We start from the raw sequence: 18,420 nt of genomic DNA on the forward strand, positions 1-18,420 counted from the left end.
GACTTCTACACTCAGAAACAGCCCCTGGGGCTTCCCTGGCGGTTCAGCGGTTAAGACTCCGCTCTTCCACTGCAGGGGGCACGGGTTCGATCCCTGGTCGGGGAGCTAAGTTCCCGCATGCCGCGCTGCACGGCCGAAAGAAAAAAGAAAAAATAGCCTCTATGTCTACAGGCACCACTGCATTGTAACAAGGCAGAGGCTTCTGGTGCAGGTGACAGAGGAGCATTTGCTTGGAGGCCCAGGCCCCACAGAGGGGGATATTTCCTGGGCCCCCAACCAAAACAGGCCCCCGTCAGGACTGTAGTGATTCACTCTCTGGAGAAGATGAAACCACAGATCACCCAACAAAACAGGGAGAATGCACATCCTCAGTGACCCCCGCTCATGGTGGACGTTGGCTTCCTGGCTCTATAGCAACATTCCTACAGTCAGCTTCCAAGGGGACACCTTGGAGGGAGGAGGTTAAGCCAAAATAGCACCGCAGCCGATTTGGAGAATCACAGCTCTATTATTTAGCTGTAAGACCCTATCTAGAGCCTTTGCCCCTTTGGGCCTGAGTTTCCCCATCTGTAAAATGAGGAGGCTGAGCCAGGTGACCTCCAGGGGTCCCACCGGCCCTGCTGTGCTGAGGGAGTTTAGGAAACAGTCCTGAGAGCCGGAAGACCCCATGAGGCCAGAGCCCCGTGCTTGCTCCCGGCTCTGGACCACGCTGTTTACAGACAGCGATGCTCGCCTTACTCATGACCCAGAGAATTCCTCTGATGCGGGAATTCCAGAGAATTCCTCTGATGCCGTAGCTCTGTTGGTCTGCAGAACAGGATCCACCCGCCTCCACATCAGTTCTTCTCCTCCTGGCCGCCCTCTGGAATCGCCCAGAGAGCTTTTTTAAAAACACTGGCGCTGGCACCTTGTCTCCAGAGAGTGTGATTTAATTCGTCTGGGGTGGGGCCTGGGCAATGGTGTTATTTTTTATAAGCTCCCGGGTATTTGCTAATGTAGTGTGACCCACTGACCCAGATGTTGGCTGCTAGCTGCTGCAGGGTGACTGCCCGGGGTGGGGGAGTGGAAACAAGCTTCCTCTGCCCTTGCCGATGTGCCGTTGCTGTTGTGTCCGTGGTACTTTCTAGTTATCTGAGTGTCAGCCTGTCTGGCTCAAGTCAAGATCCCTGGCTCAGGGGTTCAACATCCTGTATCTCCTGGTGTCTTGTAGGTGCTCAAAGGTGGTTGGATGGGTAGAATCAGCGCACCCCGCTCCTCCTGCATCCCCCAAGTCCCTGGGGTCCCTGCCCCTAATTCAGGCTTTAGCATTCCCCGCAAGGTCTGGGGTGTGCGGAAGGCAGGCCCGGGGTGCCTGCAGGGAGCTGTCCGGCCGCCCTCATCCTCTGGCTGGCGAGCGTTCCTCACAGCCACCCAGCCTGACACCAGATCTGAGTTCACATGATTCTGCCTCAGCTCGGGAATGGGCAGCCTCCAGCGGGGATTTTCTAGTCTGAACTGGGAGGAGTGGCCAGCGGGAGATCGCAGGAGGGGGAGCTTGGGTCCTGGCTGCAGGGTCACCCGAGGGGGGTCCGCCAGGGCTGGGCCAGGGGCGTTCTCCTCCCCGGGCCTCTGCGAGCGAGCGAGCCCTGGGAGGAAGCCGGCTCTTTGAGGTTTGAGGGCAGAGCTTTGGCGGGCGGGCAGAGTCAGAGAGGACCCAGATCCCCTGAGGCTGTTCCTCCCTCACCTGGCGGCAACCACAGTCCCCTTCCTGGGGTCCGGACCCTGAGCAGGCAGGGGTCAGTCCAGCTGTTTCCAAACAGGATCATGACCCATGAGCGGCTCAGGAAATCAATTTAGCAGCTCACGCCCTTAAGAAAAACAAAATAGAGTAGAATGATCAGAGTGCATGGCAAGTGGTAGGGTAAGTACTGCTCTGGGTCTATGTGTGTCTGTGTGTGTGATGTCTCTTTGTGCTGGTTACAGTGACAAGTGCATTCCTCACTGTGGTCTGTGGTCAAAAGAGCTCAAAGGCAGCGAGTTGGTGCCTAGAAGCCTGGGTTCTGGATGTAGATCCACCCCACTTACTGTATGAGCTTGAGCAACTAGGTTAGCCTCTCTGGGCTTCAGATTCTGTGAAATGGGTTCACAGTGTCAGCCCCATCGACTCACAGCAACTTTGTGAGCCCAGATGGGATTGAACTCTGAGACCCTTATGAGGGCTTTAGAAATGAGATTGTCTCCTTGCTGTTGCTGGATTGAGGCTGTTTCGGGGAAAGCTGGGGACTAAGGGGAAGATGCAGCCTGATTCTACACCCACCCCAGAGGGAAACATCAACAGCCTCTGAAAAGGGTACTTTTAGGAAATGGAGCAGCCCTGTTTAAAGCGTGTTTAAATACACTGAGGAAACTCCCCAGCTCGGCATGCTGGGGGCTCCCCTGAGCAGGGCTGCCGGGCCAGTGACTAACTGTGTGTGTGCCAGTGTGCCACCACTGGGAAGAGACGGGTGACAGATTAAACCACTGTTTATGCGGCAGCTGAACGGCACTGGGCACCTCTGCCTTCTGGTTTGGAATGTGCAGGCGGCTCCCAGCTTGAGTCAGAGGCCCTTCATGCCTTTGGGAGCTTAACTGCTCTTGGACGTTCGAGTCCTCGGAGGCCTCTATGCTGATGGGCGTTTGTCTAACAGTTTTGCTCTTAGTGTTGTGCTGCTTCCTGTGTAGTCTCTCGGTTTCTTAGCTGGATGATGAAATGAGGTAGATGCAGCAGCTCTGTGTTTTGATTCTTTGCCCCAATCCCCTCCACCTTGGGGATCCCAGCCCCGGGCACACAGTAGGTTTTCCTCCATGGGTGGTGAGGAAATGGTTGACCTGCCAGGTGCAGGGGGCTGGCCCAAGCCCAAGCCTGGTGGCCTCGTGTTGGCATATGTATGGACTGGAGCCTGGCAAAGCCTGGAGGTGAGGGCGGTCACTCTGTAACAACTGTGATGAACAGAAAGACAGCACGGTGTGAAGGAAAGCGTGGACCAGTCTGAGTTCAAAACCTGGCCTACGTCGTAGCTGTGGAACTGTTGCCGAAAGCTCAGCTTCTCCGTACACCAGAGCCGAATTGAATCTTGGAGACAGAGTTTTGGGTGAAGTAGAAAAGGATAGCTTTATTACTTTGCCAGGCAAAGGGGGACCCTGGGCAGGGCGGGGGGGAGGGTCCCACCTCGAAAAACTATGTGTTCCAATCCCAGAGGATGTGATGAAGGGTTTTATAGCAATGGTTCAAGGGTGGGATCTCTGACAAGATAAGGGTCTGCGTAGGGCCTGCACTCCTTTAATCTTGTCTCAGGTGGTTGGTCTCCTAATCTTTCTTTTTTTTTAAATTAATTAACTTATTTATTTATTTTTGGCTGTGTTGGGTCTTCGTTTCTGTGCGTGGGCTTTCTCTAGTTGCGGCGAGCGGGGGCCACTCTTCATCGCGGTGCGCGGGCCTCTCTTGTGGAGCACAAGCTCCAGACGCGCAGGATCAGTAGTTGTGGCTCACGGGCCTAGCTGCTCCGCGGCACGTGGGACCTTTCCGGACCGGGGCACGAACCCGTGTTCCCTGCATTGGCAGGCAGATTCTCAGCCACTGCGCCACCAGGGAAGCCCTGGTCTCCTAATCTTGATGAGCTTCTCTGGTCCGTTTAATTTTGTCTCAGGTGGTTTCTTGGCTGCTCCTCCCTTGATTAGCCACTGTTCCAATCTGCCCTTTGGAACTCAGGGAAGGTCACGGAGGCTGGAGTCTTGCCTACAAGAAACAGGGGATAAAAAAAGGCCTCCATGCCCGGGAACCCTGAAGGGCCCCACTTGGTTTCAGAATCTTGAGCAGCCTCAGTTTGTTCATCTGTAAAATGGGCGCTGGTGAGAGTAGTGTTGAGAGAGAGAATGAATGCGCAAAAACATTCCTGGAATGTGGAGGGCTCTCACTCGGTATGGCTTGGTCCTTCCATCCCATCTACGTGTTTCCATTTATAGAACACTTTGCACCCACTGTGCCTTTGATTTGGGGGAGCCAGCTTTCTGTGGACAGCAGGTAGAGAAGGGACATTCCTGGCAAGATGTAGTTTCCGTGGAGGGGTGCCTGTCCTCAGGGAGTGGCAAAAGGGAGGGCTGGTTGTGATGAGGCCCGGGTGAAAAAGCAGGGCCCTCTGCGACCAGCTCCGGCAGCTTAAGCAGATGCTAGGGGGCTGGAGAGGAGGCCACAGTGATTCCTCCCTCTCACTTTTCTGTTTCTATTAATAATGTTTCCATTGTCCCAGCACCCACCTCAAAACCCCTTTTACCCATCCATCCATTCATCCATCTGTCCACCTGTTCACTCATCCGTCTATCCACCTACCCCCTCATCCTTCCATTTATTCATCTTATTCATCCAACTACCCATCCATCCATCCATCCATCCCCTCATCCACCCACCTACCTCTTCACACATCCATCCATCTAACAGATAATTTGGGGGAGATTACGAGGACCAAGCACTGAAGAACATCTCAGATTTGTCCCTGATTGTCCCCAGCTCCTCCTCACTAGTTGACAGTTTCTACAGCTGTTTGTTGTCCCCTCTCTGGCCACGCCCTCCTCACACCTAGCTGTTTGTGCCAAGCTACTTTCAGTTCCACACAGGTGCCCGTTCTCTCTCTCTCTCTGGCATTTGGCCTGTTGCATGCACTATTTCCACAGGCAGAAACTCCCCTCTTCCCTGGCTGCCCTTCCCCCTTCTTCTGGTCTTTGAGTAGAGTGCTGCTCAGGAAGGCTTTTCTAGCTGGGTTAGTTCACCTCCTGTGAACTCCCTTAATGTCCTGTACTCTCCCTGGGAGCTAATCCTCTCTTTTCTTCTCCCCTCTCCCATGAGACTAAAAACAACTTGAATTACGCCAGGGGCCAGTGTCTAGTACAGTGCCTTCCATATAATAATAGACACTCAATAAGTATTTGCTGTAACAACGAATAAGTCAACGAGTGGATGGGTGGATGGACAGATGGATGGATGATTGGAGAGCCATTGAAGGGTCTGAAGCAGGAGTGATTAGGTTAGGTTTCTGTTTTAGAGGATGGCTTTGAGGGTGGTGCGGTGGAGACAGGGAATCCCATAGGAGGCCGTGCACTGATTCTGGGGAGGCAGTCTTGACCAAGCCAATCTGGGGGGCACTGGGGAGGGAGCTAAAAGAGGAGGAGACGGATGTGGGAAATATTTAGGAGTCGAAAATGGTAGAACTGAGTAATCAAGTGGATGCTGTGGACGAAGATGAGGGAGGAAGCTGAAGGCCAGCCATCCAACATGAGTGACTGGGCAGGAGGAGATGCCACCTCCAAGAACAGACTAGTGGAGAAAATGATGAAAGCAGGGTGGGCCTCACAGAGCGTGCCCTGTGCAGCGGAAAGAAGCTGGTTCTGTCAGCCTTCCACCCGGGGGTGGGGAGGACGTCTGGGAGTCATCAGAGTGTTGACGGCATTGACATCACAGAGGCGATGCCGTGTGTGTGTGGAGGAGGTGTTTTCCTCGAAACGTCGTATGTGTTTCTTCTTTGCCCTGCAGACTTGAGTATTTCTGGCTTTGCTTGCCCGAATTCGCTTATCATCAGCCTGCGAAAGCGGAACCCACCAACGGTCACACCAGCCCGCCTCACACATGCGTACACTCAGCATTAGCAAATGATACGCTTCGGCCAGGTGACTCTCAACGAATTCCTAAGACCTGACAGGACGTGTTTTCACTTTGGTTTCCTTTGCCTGATTTTGTTGGCGCCCGGGAGCCCGTGCTGATGAATGGATTTTTATCTTCCTGTGGGTAGATTTTATGTGGACTGCGGAGAACCCGAGGTAAATTCAGAGACACGGACGTCCTGGGTGGGTGTCCCTGGGGGACCGCTCAGGTGTGGGCCTGGGATCCAGGGACAGGAGGGCTGGCAAGAGGAGGACGAATGGGGCCAAATTTTGACTCGCGGGGCTGTGCAGAGTTTAGGGGTCACAGGCCTCAGCTGCCCCTTCGCCCCTTCCTCTCACCATCAAAACATATAAACAAAAACACAAACAGCAAAAAACAAGAAAACACCCTTGTGCATTGTTGGTGGGAATGTAAAATGGTGCAGCCCGCTGTGGAAAACAGAATGCAGTTCCTCAAAAAATTAAAAATAGAGCTGCCATATGATCCAGCAATTCTACTTCTGGGTATATACCCAAAAGAACTGAAAGCAGGGACTCAAGTAGTATACCCATGTTCACAGCAGCATTATTCATGAGAGCCAGAAGGTAGAAACAACCCAAATGTCCACTGACAAATAAATGGAAAACCAAAATGCAGTCTATACATATAATGGAATATTATTGGGCCTTTAAAAGGAAGGAATTCTGATATATGCTACTACATGGATGAACCTCGAGGACGTTATGCTAAGTGAAATAAGCCAGCCACAAAAAGATAAATACCGTGCGACTCCACTTATAGGAGGTACCTAGAGCAGTCAAATTCATAGAGACACAAAGTGGACTGGTGGTTGCCAAGGGCTTGGGGGAGGGAGGATGGGGAGTTAGTGTTTAATGAGTACAGATTTTCAGCTGCGGAAGCTGAAAAAGTTCCGGAGGTGGATGGTGGTGATGGCTGCACAACAGTGTGAACGTACTTAATGCCACTGAACTGTACGCTTAAAAATGGTTAACATGGTAAATTTTATGTTATATATATCAAACCACAATTGAAAACAACAACAAGAAGCCCCTCCCTCCACCACCAACACTGAAATCCGGGCCTGTATCCTGGAGAGGATGGGGAGGTGAGCCCTCCTCGGAGTCCCCATCTTCCAGGGACCGAGAGGGTGCGGGGAGGCTCAGGTGGGGACTAGACGTGGCAGGGAGGTGGGACTTGGAGAAAGGAGACCTGGACTCTAATGCCCATGCTTCCTTCCTTAGACTGGCTGTGGGCAAGTGACTTCCCCTTTCGAACCTCAGTCTCCTCATCTGTAAAATGGGGAAGTGGCATTCACTTATTCATTCTAGAAGTACTCAGGAGTGCCCGTGGTGTGCCAGGCACTGTTCAAGGTGCACAAGGCCCTCTTGGAATTTACATCCTCGTGGAGGAGACAAATCATCAGCAGGCAGACAAGTAAATAAACAAGAAAAATCTCAGACACCGATGGGAGCTCTGCGGAGCCATGAAACAGGAAGGCGTGATGGTGATGGGGGAGGGGCTGCTTTAGTGGGGTGGTCAGGGAGAGCCTCACAAGGGGGTGGTGTTTAAGCTGAGGCCTGGCGGCAAAGGAGCAGCCTTGAGGTGGAGGTGGAGGTGGGGAGAGGGCAGGGGGCAGCACTCCAGGAGAGACTGGAGCGAGGCCAGGTGACGAGGCCCAGAAAGCTGGCCAGCGAGGCTGGAGTGTGGTGGCAGCAGACAAGGTAGGCGGAGCTGGGGCCGGATCATGCTGGGTCTTGTAAGAGTCTGGGAGTTTTACTGTGGGTGTGATAACTCACTGTGAAACCGTCTCAGTGGGTTTTAAACAAGGAAGAGGAGGATCCAGTTTGTATTTTGGAAAGATTGCTGTGGCTGCCCCGGGGGATAATGGTCAGGGGTGTGCATGGGAGCACTGGGGTGGGGGGAGGCTTGGCCACGGAGAGAGCCACCGGGAGTCCAGGTGAGAGGGGGCAGCTTTGGGCCAGACCCATCTCTCGCCCATTTTAGAGACTCTTATGAAAGCCACAGGACCCTTTTCCAGGAAAAAAGGCACATACTTACATATTTACAAGTTTGAGCCTGTGATTTCGGGGGAAGCCCTCAAGTTTATCCTCCATGAACCCCAGGACTGGAACTGCTGGGCTGGAATATCTCTGGGCCCCTTCCCAGAAGGCTCTGCCAACTTCCAGGCTGAGCCCGGGCTCTGGTGCCTACAGGGCCAGTCAGGAGCCAGCAGGAGGGAGGCTGCGGAGGAAGGGACCCTGGTCAGCAGGTGATGAGACGTTGTTGGTTGTGGAAGGGGTTTCCCGTCTGGTCTGTGAGTCTCAGCTTCATGGTGAAGAGACAGCAAAGGGCAAGATTGATCTGCTAATACCACAAAACAAGTTAACGCAGACCCCGTTCATTTGGAATTTGCAGCCAGATAGACAATGCATTCTCAAGGCGGGGTGAACATTGGTTCTTAGGTGGGGTGACAAAAATCTTAGATATTATAGTGATTTGTCACCCTCCAAAAGCCCGTGATACATAAACAGATATGAAATACATCTGGGATATTCAAATTTCATGGGGGCAGGTGGTTAGGAAACAAAATGTCTAAAAAGTCTCCTTGGAAGGATGGTTACAAACAACAACAACAAAAAAGTTAATTTAGACACAGTGAGAGTTTTCATCTGAGCCAGAAGCGTTAAATCAATAGAGCAGCTCAGTCCTTTCATTTTGATATATTAATTTATAAAGTAGGCCTACACCAAAAAATTTTTGTTCTGTCTTGTTCAAATGTATTTGTATATATAGCAATAGCATTTTCTCTGTTAAATTCTCAACAATGTGAACTTTTCACGAATGCGAGTAAGACTACCATCTTTTATTCTGCCTCATTGCCTTTGGAAAAACAATGACATGCGTTTTGACATATCTTATGTGGCCCTGCTACGGACCCTGAGGGCAGGTGTTTTCATCCTCATTTTATTTATTTATTTATTTATTGGCCTCGTGGCACGGCTTGCAGGATCTTAGTTCCCCAACCAGCGACTGAACCCAGGCCCCAGCAGTGAAAGCGCCGAGTCCTAACCACTGGACTGCCAGGGAATTCCCACATCCCTATTTTATGGATGAGGAAACTGAGGCTAAGAAAGTGTAAACGACTTGCGCAGCCTGTGAGCAGCTGACCCTAGCCTGGTGCTCATGTCTGTCGGTGCCTGGCCCCCTGTGCTAGGTTCCCAGTTCCACGGAGGTGAGGTAGCAGCGCCCTGTGGGAAGCTTAGCCTTTTTTCTTGCCAGAGCACAGCAGGATGTGGACCAGGCTGGGCCTCTGTTGTGCTGTATGGAGAGGCCCCGAGGAGGGGCTGTGACCTCAGAGTTTACTGACCTGGTACATTCCTGTGAGCAAGTAGGAAAAATGTGAATGGTGCTGAATGCTGCAGAAGAGAGTGGCTATAGGGCCCTCACTGTTATGCGGGTTGGGATTGTTCTTCACCTTGAGCTTCCCTTGGAGCTTCGCTGGAGCCAGCTCCAGGCCTTGCCTGCTGCACCGAGGGACCAGGAAAGTAAATAAGGGACAGGAAGCCAGGGAAGGGGGCTGGGGAGACATAAATAACATTTCAGTTGAGTTGGAGTTGGTTGGCTGGATCATCTTCTAAATTAAGTGAGGCACTTAGAAGAGTGCCTGACATACAGTAGGTGCTATATAAATGTTAGCTCCTCTTATCCTAAGCCTTTCCACCTTTGACTTTCAGGGCCTTACCCATCACCAATGAGGCCCAGCCTTTGCTACAGCTTGAACCACATCCTAGAAACAAGATGGCGGTAGAGAGACTGGTGCATTCCTGAGCCCATGATGGGTGAGGCCCCTTCAGGCCCAAAGATGGGGAACATCACTGGAGACAACGGCTCGCTGAGCTGTGCCATCGACCACACCATCCACCAGACGCTGGCGCCGGTGGTCTATGTCACGGTGCTGGTGGTGGGCTTCCCAGCCAACTGCCTGTCCCTCTACTTCGGCTACCTGCAGATCAAGGCCCGGAATGAGCTGGGCGTGTACCTGTGCAACCTGACAGTGGCCGACCTCTTCTACATTTGCTCGCTCCCCTTCTGGCTGCAGTACGTGCTGCAGCACGACAACTGGTCCCACGGCGACCTGTCCTGCCAGCTGTGCGGCATCCTCCTGTACGAGAACATCTACATCAGCGTGGGCTTCCTCTGCTGCATCTCCATCGACCGCTACCTGGCCGTGGCCCATCCCTTCCGCTTCCATCAGTTCCGCACCCTGAAGGCCGCCGTGGGCGTCAGCGTGCTCATCTGGGCCAAGGAGCTGCTGACCAGCATCTACTTTCTCATGCACGAAGAGGTGGTGGAGGACCGGGACCGGCACCGCGTCTGCTTCGAGCACTACCCGCTCGAGCCCCGGCAGCGCAGCATCAACTACTACCGCTTCCTGGTGGGCTTCCTCTTCCCCATCTGCCTGCTACTGGCCTCGTACCGGGGCATCCTGCGGGCCGTGCGCCGCAGCCACGGCACCCAGAAGAGCCGCAAGGACCAGATCCAGCGGCTGGTGCTCAGCACCGTGGTCATCTTCCTGGCCTGCTTCCTGCCCTACCACGCGCTGCTGCTTGTGCGCAGCCTCTGGGAGTCCAGCTGCCACTTCGCCAAGGGCATCTTCGACGCCTACCACTTCTCCCTGCTCCTCACCAGCTTCAACTGCGTGGCCGACCCCGTGCTCTACTGCTTCGTCAGCGAGACCACGCACAGGGACCTGGCCCGCCTCCGTGGGGCCTGCCTGGCCTTCCTCACCTGCGCCAGCACGGCCCGGGCCCGGGAGGCCTACCCATTGGGCACCCCCGAGCCCTCAGGGAAGAACGAGGAGCCCAACGTGCTGACGAAGCTCCACCCGGCCTTCCAGACCTCTCAACCACCCGGAGCGGGAGGGTCCCCAGCGGGCGGACTGGCCTAGCTGTGTCGCCCCATCACCCGCGTGCGGGGCGAAGCAAGGCCTGAGCGTGCTCGACAGCTGCTGCCCACTTGGCCAAGGCAGGTGCCTCTTGCTGCTGGAGGGGACGATGGACCTGGGCCGCGGGGCCCTGGGTCTGGGCCGCAGCACAACCTCCCTGGTTCCAGGGAACCTGCTGTGGCTGCCGAGTCCGACGGGGCTGCTTGTTGAGTGTGGGGATAGGCCCCGACAGTGCGTGGGGGTCGTCTGCTGCCAGCTGGGCGGCTGGTGGGAGGGAGACCTGCTCACCTCCAGGAGGTTTTCAAAGAGAAGCTCGGGTGGGGGACGCAGAGTGTGAGGACATGGAGAGAGGGGCCTGGGAGATGAGAGTGGCTCCCTGGGGGCACACCTGCCCGGGCCTTCCAATGCCGTTGTCACAGATGACACCGGTCCAAATGCACTGGTGTAATCGGGGGTGGGGGGGGGCGTGACACACGAAAGTGTATTGTCATCATTCATACTTGAGCCTCACTCCACGAAGGGGTGGGAAGGAAGATGAGTGGGCCCGGAGGTTGGACGGGGAGAAGGCATGTAGGGAGGGGTTTGGGGCACTGAGAGTGTGTGTTTGTGGGGGACAGTGGGGGAGTAACAGGAGGAGGCGAGGCACCAGATACAGCCAAGTCACAGTTTCACGCGCGAGGAGAGTTGAGCAGATTCCCGAAGCCCCAGGGCTGATGGAAAACAAATCCTGGGGCTCCCTGGGGCTCCCTGGGGCCCCCTAGGGCGATAATGCCGTTGTCACAGATGACACCGGTCCAAATGCACTGGTGTAATCGGGGGTGGGGGGGGGCGTGACACACGAAAGTGTATTGTCATCATTCATACTTGAGCCTCACTCCACGAAGGGGTGGGAAGGAAGATGAGTGGGCCCGGAGGTTGGACGGGGAGAAGGCATGTAGGGAGGGGTTTGGGGCACTGAGAGTGTGTGTTTGTGGGGGACAGTGGGGGAGTAACAGGAGGAGGCGAGGCACCAGATACAGCCAAGTCACAGTTTCACGCGCGAGGAGAGTTGAGCAGATTCCCGAAGCCCCAGGGCTGATGGAAAACAAATCCTGGGGCTCCCTGGGGCCCCCTAGGGCGATGTCTGTGGTGCTTTAAAGTCAGCACTGAAGTTCAAGGTTCAGGACAGAGGCCTAAAGCAGTATGTCCAACTGAGTTCCCTACACAGATTCGCCTCAATTCATCTTCTGTTTCTCTCTGCCTTGAAGCACCAGACCCGGAAGCCTGCAACTTTGTGTGTGTGTGTGTGTGTCTGTGTGTGTGTGTCTGTGTGTGTCTCTGTGTGTGTATGTCTGTGTCTGTGTGTGTGTGTGTGTCTGTGTGTGTGTCTGTGTCTCTGTGTGTGTATGTCTGTGTGTGTGTGTGTCTGTGTGTGTGTGTCTGTGTGTGTCTGTGTGTGTCTGTGTGTCTGTGTGTGTCTGTGTGTGTCCACGGTTAAAATGCCAGGGTCTCCATGACAGCTCTGCCCCAAGCCACTGAGGCTAGGGTCATGTGACTGCTGGCAGTGTCCCCTGCCACACAGACTGGAGTGCCTAGCAGTCTCAGAGAGGAGCATGACATTCTCCCCAAGTTCTTAGAACAAAACAAACAACACGGAGATGCATGCTCTGTTATCTCTCAGCCCAAAGCCCCGGGGTGGAGCTCCACTGTGGTTTAAATAGCCCCTGTGACAAGAAGAGGAGGGGGCCTTGGGCTCGCCTTGCCTCCTTGGTCCTTCAGCACTGCTCCTCTGCCAGATGTCCCACCCCACCCACCTGGAGAGTGACAGTGGGCCCACGGGCCACATGCAGACCAGGGTACCGACCGCCGTCTCTTGTTCTGTCCTGGAAGGCTGGTGACAGGGCTCCTGCAACTTTGTGCCCAATCTCTCCTGCAACTTCGTGCCCAATCATATTAAGCCTCTGCCTGGGGGATATACCAAGGACCAGAGGAGCTTCTTGCTCCTCCAGGGACCTGCCCACCTTTTTAGAAATGCTAGCCCTTCAGATTTCCTGGTCGGTGGGCTGGAGCCAGTTCTGACTTCCCCCAAAGACCTGGGATTTGAGCTCTCACAGCTAAGAGGCTAGGTGGGCTCAATCCCGGGGAGGGACCAGGGATGGGAAGATAGAAGCTGGCATCAGTAGAAGATTTCTGGAATCTGTTAAAGGGCTGCCAGGGAGAACATTTTTTCAATCTCTCTTCATATCTCCCCACCCCTCTCCCAGAGGTAGATTCACCCTGAGTTTCTTAACCCTTCCATCAGAGGTGTCCAGAGACTGATAGCCCAGGGTGGGTGTGCCCTAAGGAAGTGGGGTTCCAGGGATTGCTCCAGCTCCTTCTGGATGGCCTTCCATAACCTGAAGAGGTTCTCTTCCCCTTCACGGAGGAGGAACTGACCAGGTCTGCAGGTAGAAAAAAAAGGCCACCCAGCCCCAGACCAGGATCTTACAAGGGCAGTGACACTGGTTGAGACCTCCGTGCATCCTCATTCCAAATTTCCTCCTGTTTTGATCTTAAACATGGACATTCCCATTGGGATAAACTGGCATGAGCTGAGGGCAGTTCCATTTACTATCAAGAGTTGTATTTTTGTATTGTCCTCTCTTTTATGCCAAGTATACGTGTGTTGGACCATGCAATGGATTTACGTAGCAAACTTGAGTCTGCAAATAAAGCAAAGTAACCAGCCACAGCTGGAGTGTGCTGCAGTTCTTATGGGGAGGGAGGGTCTTCTAACACCAGGGGGATCTAGAGGGCCCATGAAATACCCAACAGAGTCAGGAAGGTCCAGGGATTGACATTCTCAGAGAAAACTTGAACAGCAATTAGGGGATTTGTCCTTGATTATCCAGTAGTGGCCAAGAAGGATGAAGCCTTCAAAAGAAGGAGGGCCTTCTTCCTCTTGAGATTCATGAAGTGTCTTGAGCTCTGCAGCACATTGTTGCAAATCCACTCTGGGACTTAATTTGGCCACCTCCCCTCTGAAGACAGAACTCAGCCTTGCAGTTTGGAAAATATCATTCCCTGTCCTTGGACACAGGACCCCTTCTACCCCCTGAATAGCTGCTCCCCACGGTGAGGGAGGGCTTGATCAGTCCCCTCATCACTAGTGAAGATTGCCAAAGCAGGAAGGCCTGTTGTAGCCACCCCTTGTGGGGCTCTTCTTACTGTTTGGGTTGTGTTTGGGGAGCCCCACATTTAGTCATCAGCCTTTTTAAGCTGGAGCATCTTCTCAACAGTGGCACCTCCATGTTTATCATGAAGGATTAAATGCATCCTGTTAAAACGTAAATTTGGTTTTTTGTCACTTAATCCTTCCCTGGAGTCAGATTTCTGGAGTCCTGGAGTGCTCTGGAAGAATCAATCCTTCTTCCAAACAGACTAAATAAGGATATTATTGGGGATTAAGACTCCTTTCTTTCCTAAGATAAAAGGTGGAAGAAAAGGTCCATCTGGTTTGGACTGAAGGTGGCAAAAGCAATTAGATTCCTTTCTCATTCACCACTGTTGCTTAGTAAGGTGAGGGCTCTTCTTCCTGTTTATACACACTGGTCTGTGGTTTGGCCAGACAAGTGTGGGAGAAATTTTCAGCACAGAATACATCCCCATCTGCTGCTTTTCTCTGGCTGGTACCACCAAGAAAGAGCCAGAATCTGGACCTCCTTGGTTCAAAGCTTTTCTGAAAAATGTGCTTCTTGCAGCTCATGATCCTGCCGCCTCCAGGAATTCATCTGGCAAGATGATGGTCTTTGACGGCAATAACCCTGGGGTCACAATGGTGCCCAGTGCTCTGGGGAAATGGTGTGTCAATTCCATTTTCTTTAATTCAACAACTATCAGAAAGACGTTGGTAGATTAGACATTAGATATCAGTGTTAGAAAGTCCTGCAGAGGTCATGATCTCCAATTCCTTCCCTATGAATTATCCCCTGTATATCTCCCCAAAACGACAGCCCAGTTTCTCTGCAAGTACCACCAATGACACCAATTCACTACTACCCAAGACAAGTTATTCCAAGGTTGGGCAGAAAATCTTAACTCCTAATGAGCCAAAGTGGAACCACTTTTTCCACTGGCCTTAGTTCTGGCCTCGGGAAAGACATGACCCTTTAGGTACTGGTATTTGAAGAAAAGTCTCATATCCCACTTCTCAGTGTTAAATCTCCAAGCTTGTATTAGACAGGGCTGGATTATACCGCAGTAACAAATATACCCCCAAATCACATTGCCTTAAAACAATAAAAGTTTACCTCCTGTTCATGCAAAGTCCAACGAGCAATTACTTTCTGGCAAGTCTTTTTCCCATGTCACAGCAGTGATTCAGGATTTGTCCATCAAGAGGTTCCATCATCTCGGGGTCTTCCCCTTCCATCCACAGAGGCAGGGGAAGCAGCACAAAAAGAATCTCACAGGGGGGTTATGGCCAAGTCTGGAAGTCGTTGGTATCCCTGCTACTCACATTCTATTGGCCAGATCCCAGTCACATAGCCCCAACCTAACTACAAGGGAGGCTGGGAAATGTAGCTTTCCTATGTATGCAGGAAGAGGAAGCAGAATTAGTGAGCATCCAGCCAGCCTCTGACATACAGATCTTCAAGCCACCTCCACTTAGGGTTTGAGCTTTCACCTTCTTGTACCTCATCTGAACAACACCCACTTCTTCAGTTGTGGTGCTTGGATCTGAAGTGAGACAATCTGTCCAACCTGTGCTGGGGAGAAAGGGACCATTTACCTCACTGTGCTTCTACTGACGTTATGGCCTTTCTGGCAAGCACATCACATCACTGACATATACTGAGTTTATATGAATTGCTGTTAAGCCACACCTCCATCCTGCCTGGAGCAGTGGTCTTCTGAATCTGAGAGTTAGACTCTGTGGAGCCAGTGGAACCCACATGGAATGGGCAGAAAGTAGTAGAATGCAGAGGGCTGGACGAAGGTGGGGCTGGCGGTCAGCAGGGCCTGTGCAATGAGAGGCAGGAGACGACCTCAGAGGATTGACTTGCCCAGCTAAGCGAGGAGGGGGGCACTTGGCCAGAGGATAGCCGGGGGCTAAGGAGCCCTGACCCCCTTCCTGGCTCGCTTAACTTCTAATCCCACCTGCAGGGTCTGTGGGGCATGTGCACCTTGATGTGCCCAAGGTCTCCAGCCTGCCCTTGAACACCCACAGAGCATCCCAGGCACTGCTTACCAGGATCCTCTCTCAACATTCCTAGAAATGCCCAGGAATGCTCACACGCCTCAGAAATCCATCCTGGTGGATACCCCAGCCCATCTCTCACCATGGGCCTCCCCACTATTCCTGTAGGTCACCTCTTGCCCCCCTGTAACCAGCTTCTCGAGGTTAAAGCCATGCCTACCATGCCGCCTCAGATGTGGACACAGGCCTTCCCCAAAGGACAGCCAACACTAGAGTGAACTTGAGCAAAACTTTACTAAAGGCCTAAGTGGGAATCATATTGTAGACAGAAAAGCATAAGACTGGATCCTAGAACTCAGAGCTCCAGTGGTCCCTGGGCTGGATCCTGCTAAGGGATCTTCTGGCCCTTTCTTGCACCTTAGCTCCTGCCGCAGGGCCACAGGCCAGTCTCTCCCTGCAGGGGGACCTTTGAATGCTTTGCTCCAGAACTAGGACCTGTACTCTCAGCCTTCTTTGGGTTCCACCCAGGTCTTAGCCTCTTTCCCAAACGACTTAAATCTCTCCCCATAAACTTCTGCCCACAGGGAAGATAACCTATTACAGTTATCTTCAGTAACTGAAGCCTATTACAGTCAGGCTTCAAACTTCTTCATGCCAGAATAGAATTCTGCTATTACTATTGCAAAACCAAAGGCCCATTAGCGTGTATTCCCAAAAAATATGAGTCAGAAAAGTCCTGGGAGCCTTAGCAGATGATGTTTCATCTCTCTCTAGCCATCAAGATTTCAGCAATGCCAGGATGCACTCTCAATCAGAGGCCCCCATTACATGGAGCTCTGCAGACCCAAATCAGGGACACAAATTGTAACTGGAGGAGACCTGGTCAGTGAGGCTTAGAGCTGAGGTGGGTTCACCGATCTGTGAGAAGTCACAAATGTAGAGGGACGGTGAGCACATTACAGTGGCCCTGATGCCACACCAGCAGGAGCACAGACACATAGGTGGGGACTCCCCACCAGAATGACAAAAGGATGTCAGGACAGCACCCACCCCAGCTACTTCTGGCCAAAGGCTTCACCACACCGTGTGTAGGGAGCATTGGAAGTTAACCCCAGATCACTGAACTACACACTTAGGTTTTGCTGTTGAGTGTACAATTTAATTTCTATAGTGTGTGTTCCACGCTTTACAATGTATGCCCCTAAAAGAATCAACCTTGACATGCTTAAGGAAATAAAACAGGCACAATAAACATTTGGGGCCATAGCTGGGAAGCAGGGTGACTATTTCTGAACTCAGGTCCAGCTGCTCGCTGCTCAAAAATCAGTACTAGAGAGACAAGTGTTGGTAGAAATGGAAAACGTTGCTTTTAATCAGAAAGCCTGCAATCTGGGGAGAAGGTGGACTAGTGTCCCCAAAACCAGCACCAAAGATTCTGCTTGGCCTTGAAAGTTTTTAAAGGGAAAAGGGAAAGTAATCTCAGTTAATCATTGAGATAGGGGATCAAACTCACTGACATCTCCCACTGCGTGAAAGGCTCGCTGACTCCTTGTGATCTTCCTTTAGATGCTACCTCATTCAAATAGTTTGTTCTTGAGATCACTGAAGGGGAAGCTAGAGAAGAGATCTGGTCATCTGTTAATTAGTCTTCATTTTTACTTCTTTGATCTACAGAAAGAACCAACAGCTTAGGCATGGTATTGTGTGAGCAAAAGATTTGAAAGGTGTGCTTGAGCCAGAGATGAGTAGAGCAAGGGGGTGCCTGGTTTAAGGTTAGTTACAATATAATTTTGCTAAAGTGACAAGACAAAAGCTCTTTCCTGCCAAAAGCTGCTTACATTACCCCATCTAGATGATCCAGCACAAGATACTGTACTGGCTTAATATGTGAATGTAATGGGACGTGGTCAGTGATTCCACTTTGGATTTTGTCGGGGAATGTACTGTGGGAGGTTGTGAAGGAGATAAGGGCAAACCGATGAGTTGTCGAAGAGGACTCTGTGAGTGATCTAAGCCCTGGGAGGTCCTGACCCACCCCCGGGCTCCGGGAACGTGGCTGCCCTTCTATGCAAGGAGGGCAGAGTCTGGCTCTGGAGTGGGGGGTGAGCAGGTGGGGAGGAGGTGGGAGAGGTGTCAGGCTCTGCGGCGGAGGATCAGGATGTAAGGGGGTAAGGGAGGGGGAGGGGCACAGGGGAAGTGATGGAGATAAATGTAAGGATGGAGATAAATCTTTTGCCTAAATAAACAGAATGTTGTTTGAAAAAAAGAGCATTTCGAAGGTATAAATATTTTGTTGGTGGTGGTGATGAGTAAAGCTTTAGTGACGCCCCAGAGCTTCCTAATATACACTACACAGTTGTACATTTTGCTGTTTCTTAATTAGCCTGGGGGATTATTCAGGACCCTCTGTGTCTGCCTGGAAGTTCATTGCTCACTGGCGTCCCCATTAGTGACTGGTCAGAAGACTCTCAGAGCAGACCGCGTGGGTGGCCAGAAGAAGCCACGGTGAGGGGGTTGAAATCAATGCCTCCTGGCACTTAGGAATAAAAGCCAAAACTGGGGACCGCAGAGGACTGTTTTGCTCGGTCCACATCACCTGCACTACCCGCCACCCCCAACCCCAACCCAGGAAGTGGGCACACCGTG

The 18,420-nt window shown here is 52.4% G+C and overlaps 1 protein-coding gene across 2 annotated transcripts; it reads left to right on the plus strand.

Moving 5' to 3' along the window:
- The first annotated feature begins 11 nt into the window (after positions 1–11).
- On the plus strand, positions 12–11,377 carry GPR68 (G protein-coupled receptor 68). 2 transcript variants are annotated; one of them, XM_028487338.2, is made up of 3 exons: positions 12–5,826; positions 6,913–7,105; positions 9,406–11,377. In XM_028487338.2, the coding sequence occupies exon 3, from the start codon at positions 9,504–9,506 to the stop codon at positions 10,617–10,619; it is 1,116 nt and encodes a 371-aa protein (XP_028343139.1). In that variant the 5' UTR covers positions 12–5,826; positions 6,913–7,105; positions 9,406–9,503; the 3' UTR covers positions 10,620–11,377. The 2 variants fall into 2 exon arrangements, with proteins under 2 accessions (XP_028343139.1, XP_028343140.1); XM_028487339.2 differs by lacking the exon at positions 6,913–7,105.
- Positions 11,378–18,420: the final 7,043 nt, after the last annotated feature.

Source organism: Physeter macrocephalus, unplaced genomic scaffold, assembly GCF_002837175.3.
Source record: "Physeter macrocephalus isolate SW-GA unplaced genomic scaffold, ASM283717v5 random_1513, whole genome shotgun sequence".
Classification (NCBI taxonomy): Eukaryota; Metazoa; Chordata; class Mammalia; order Artiodactyla; family Physeteridae; genus Physeter; species Physeter macrocephalus.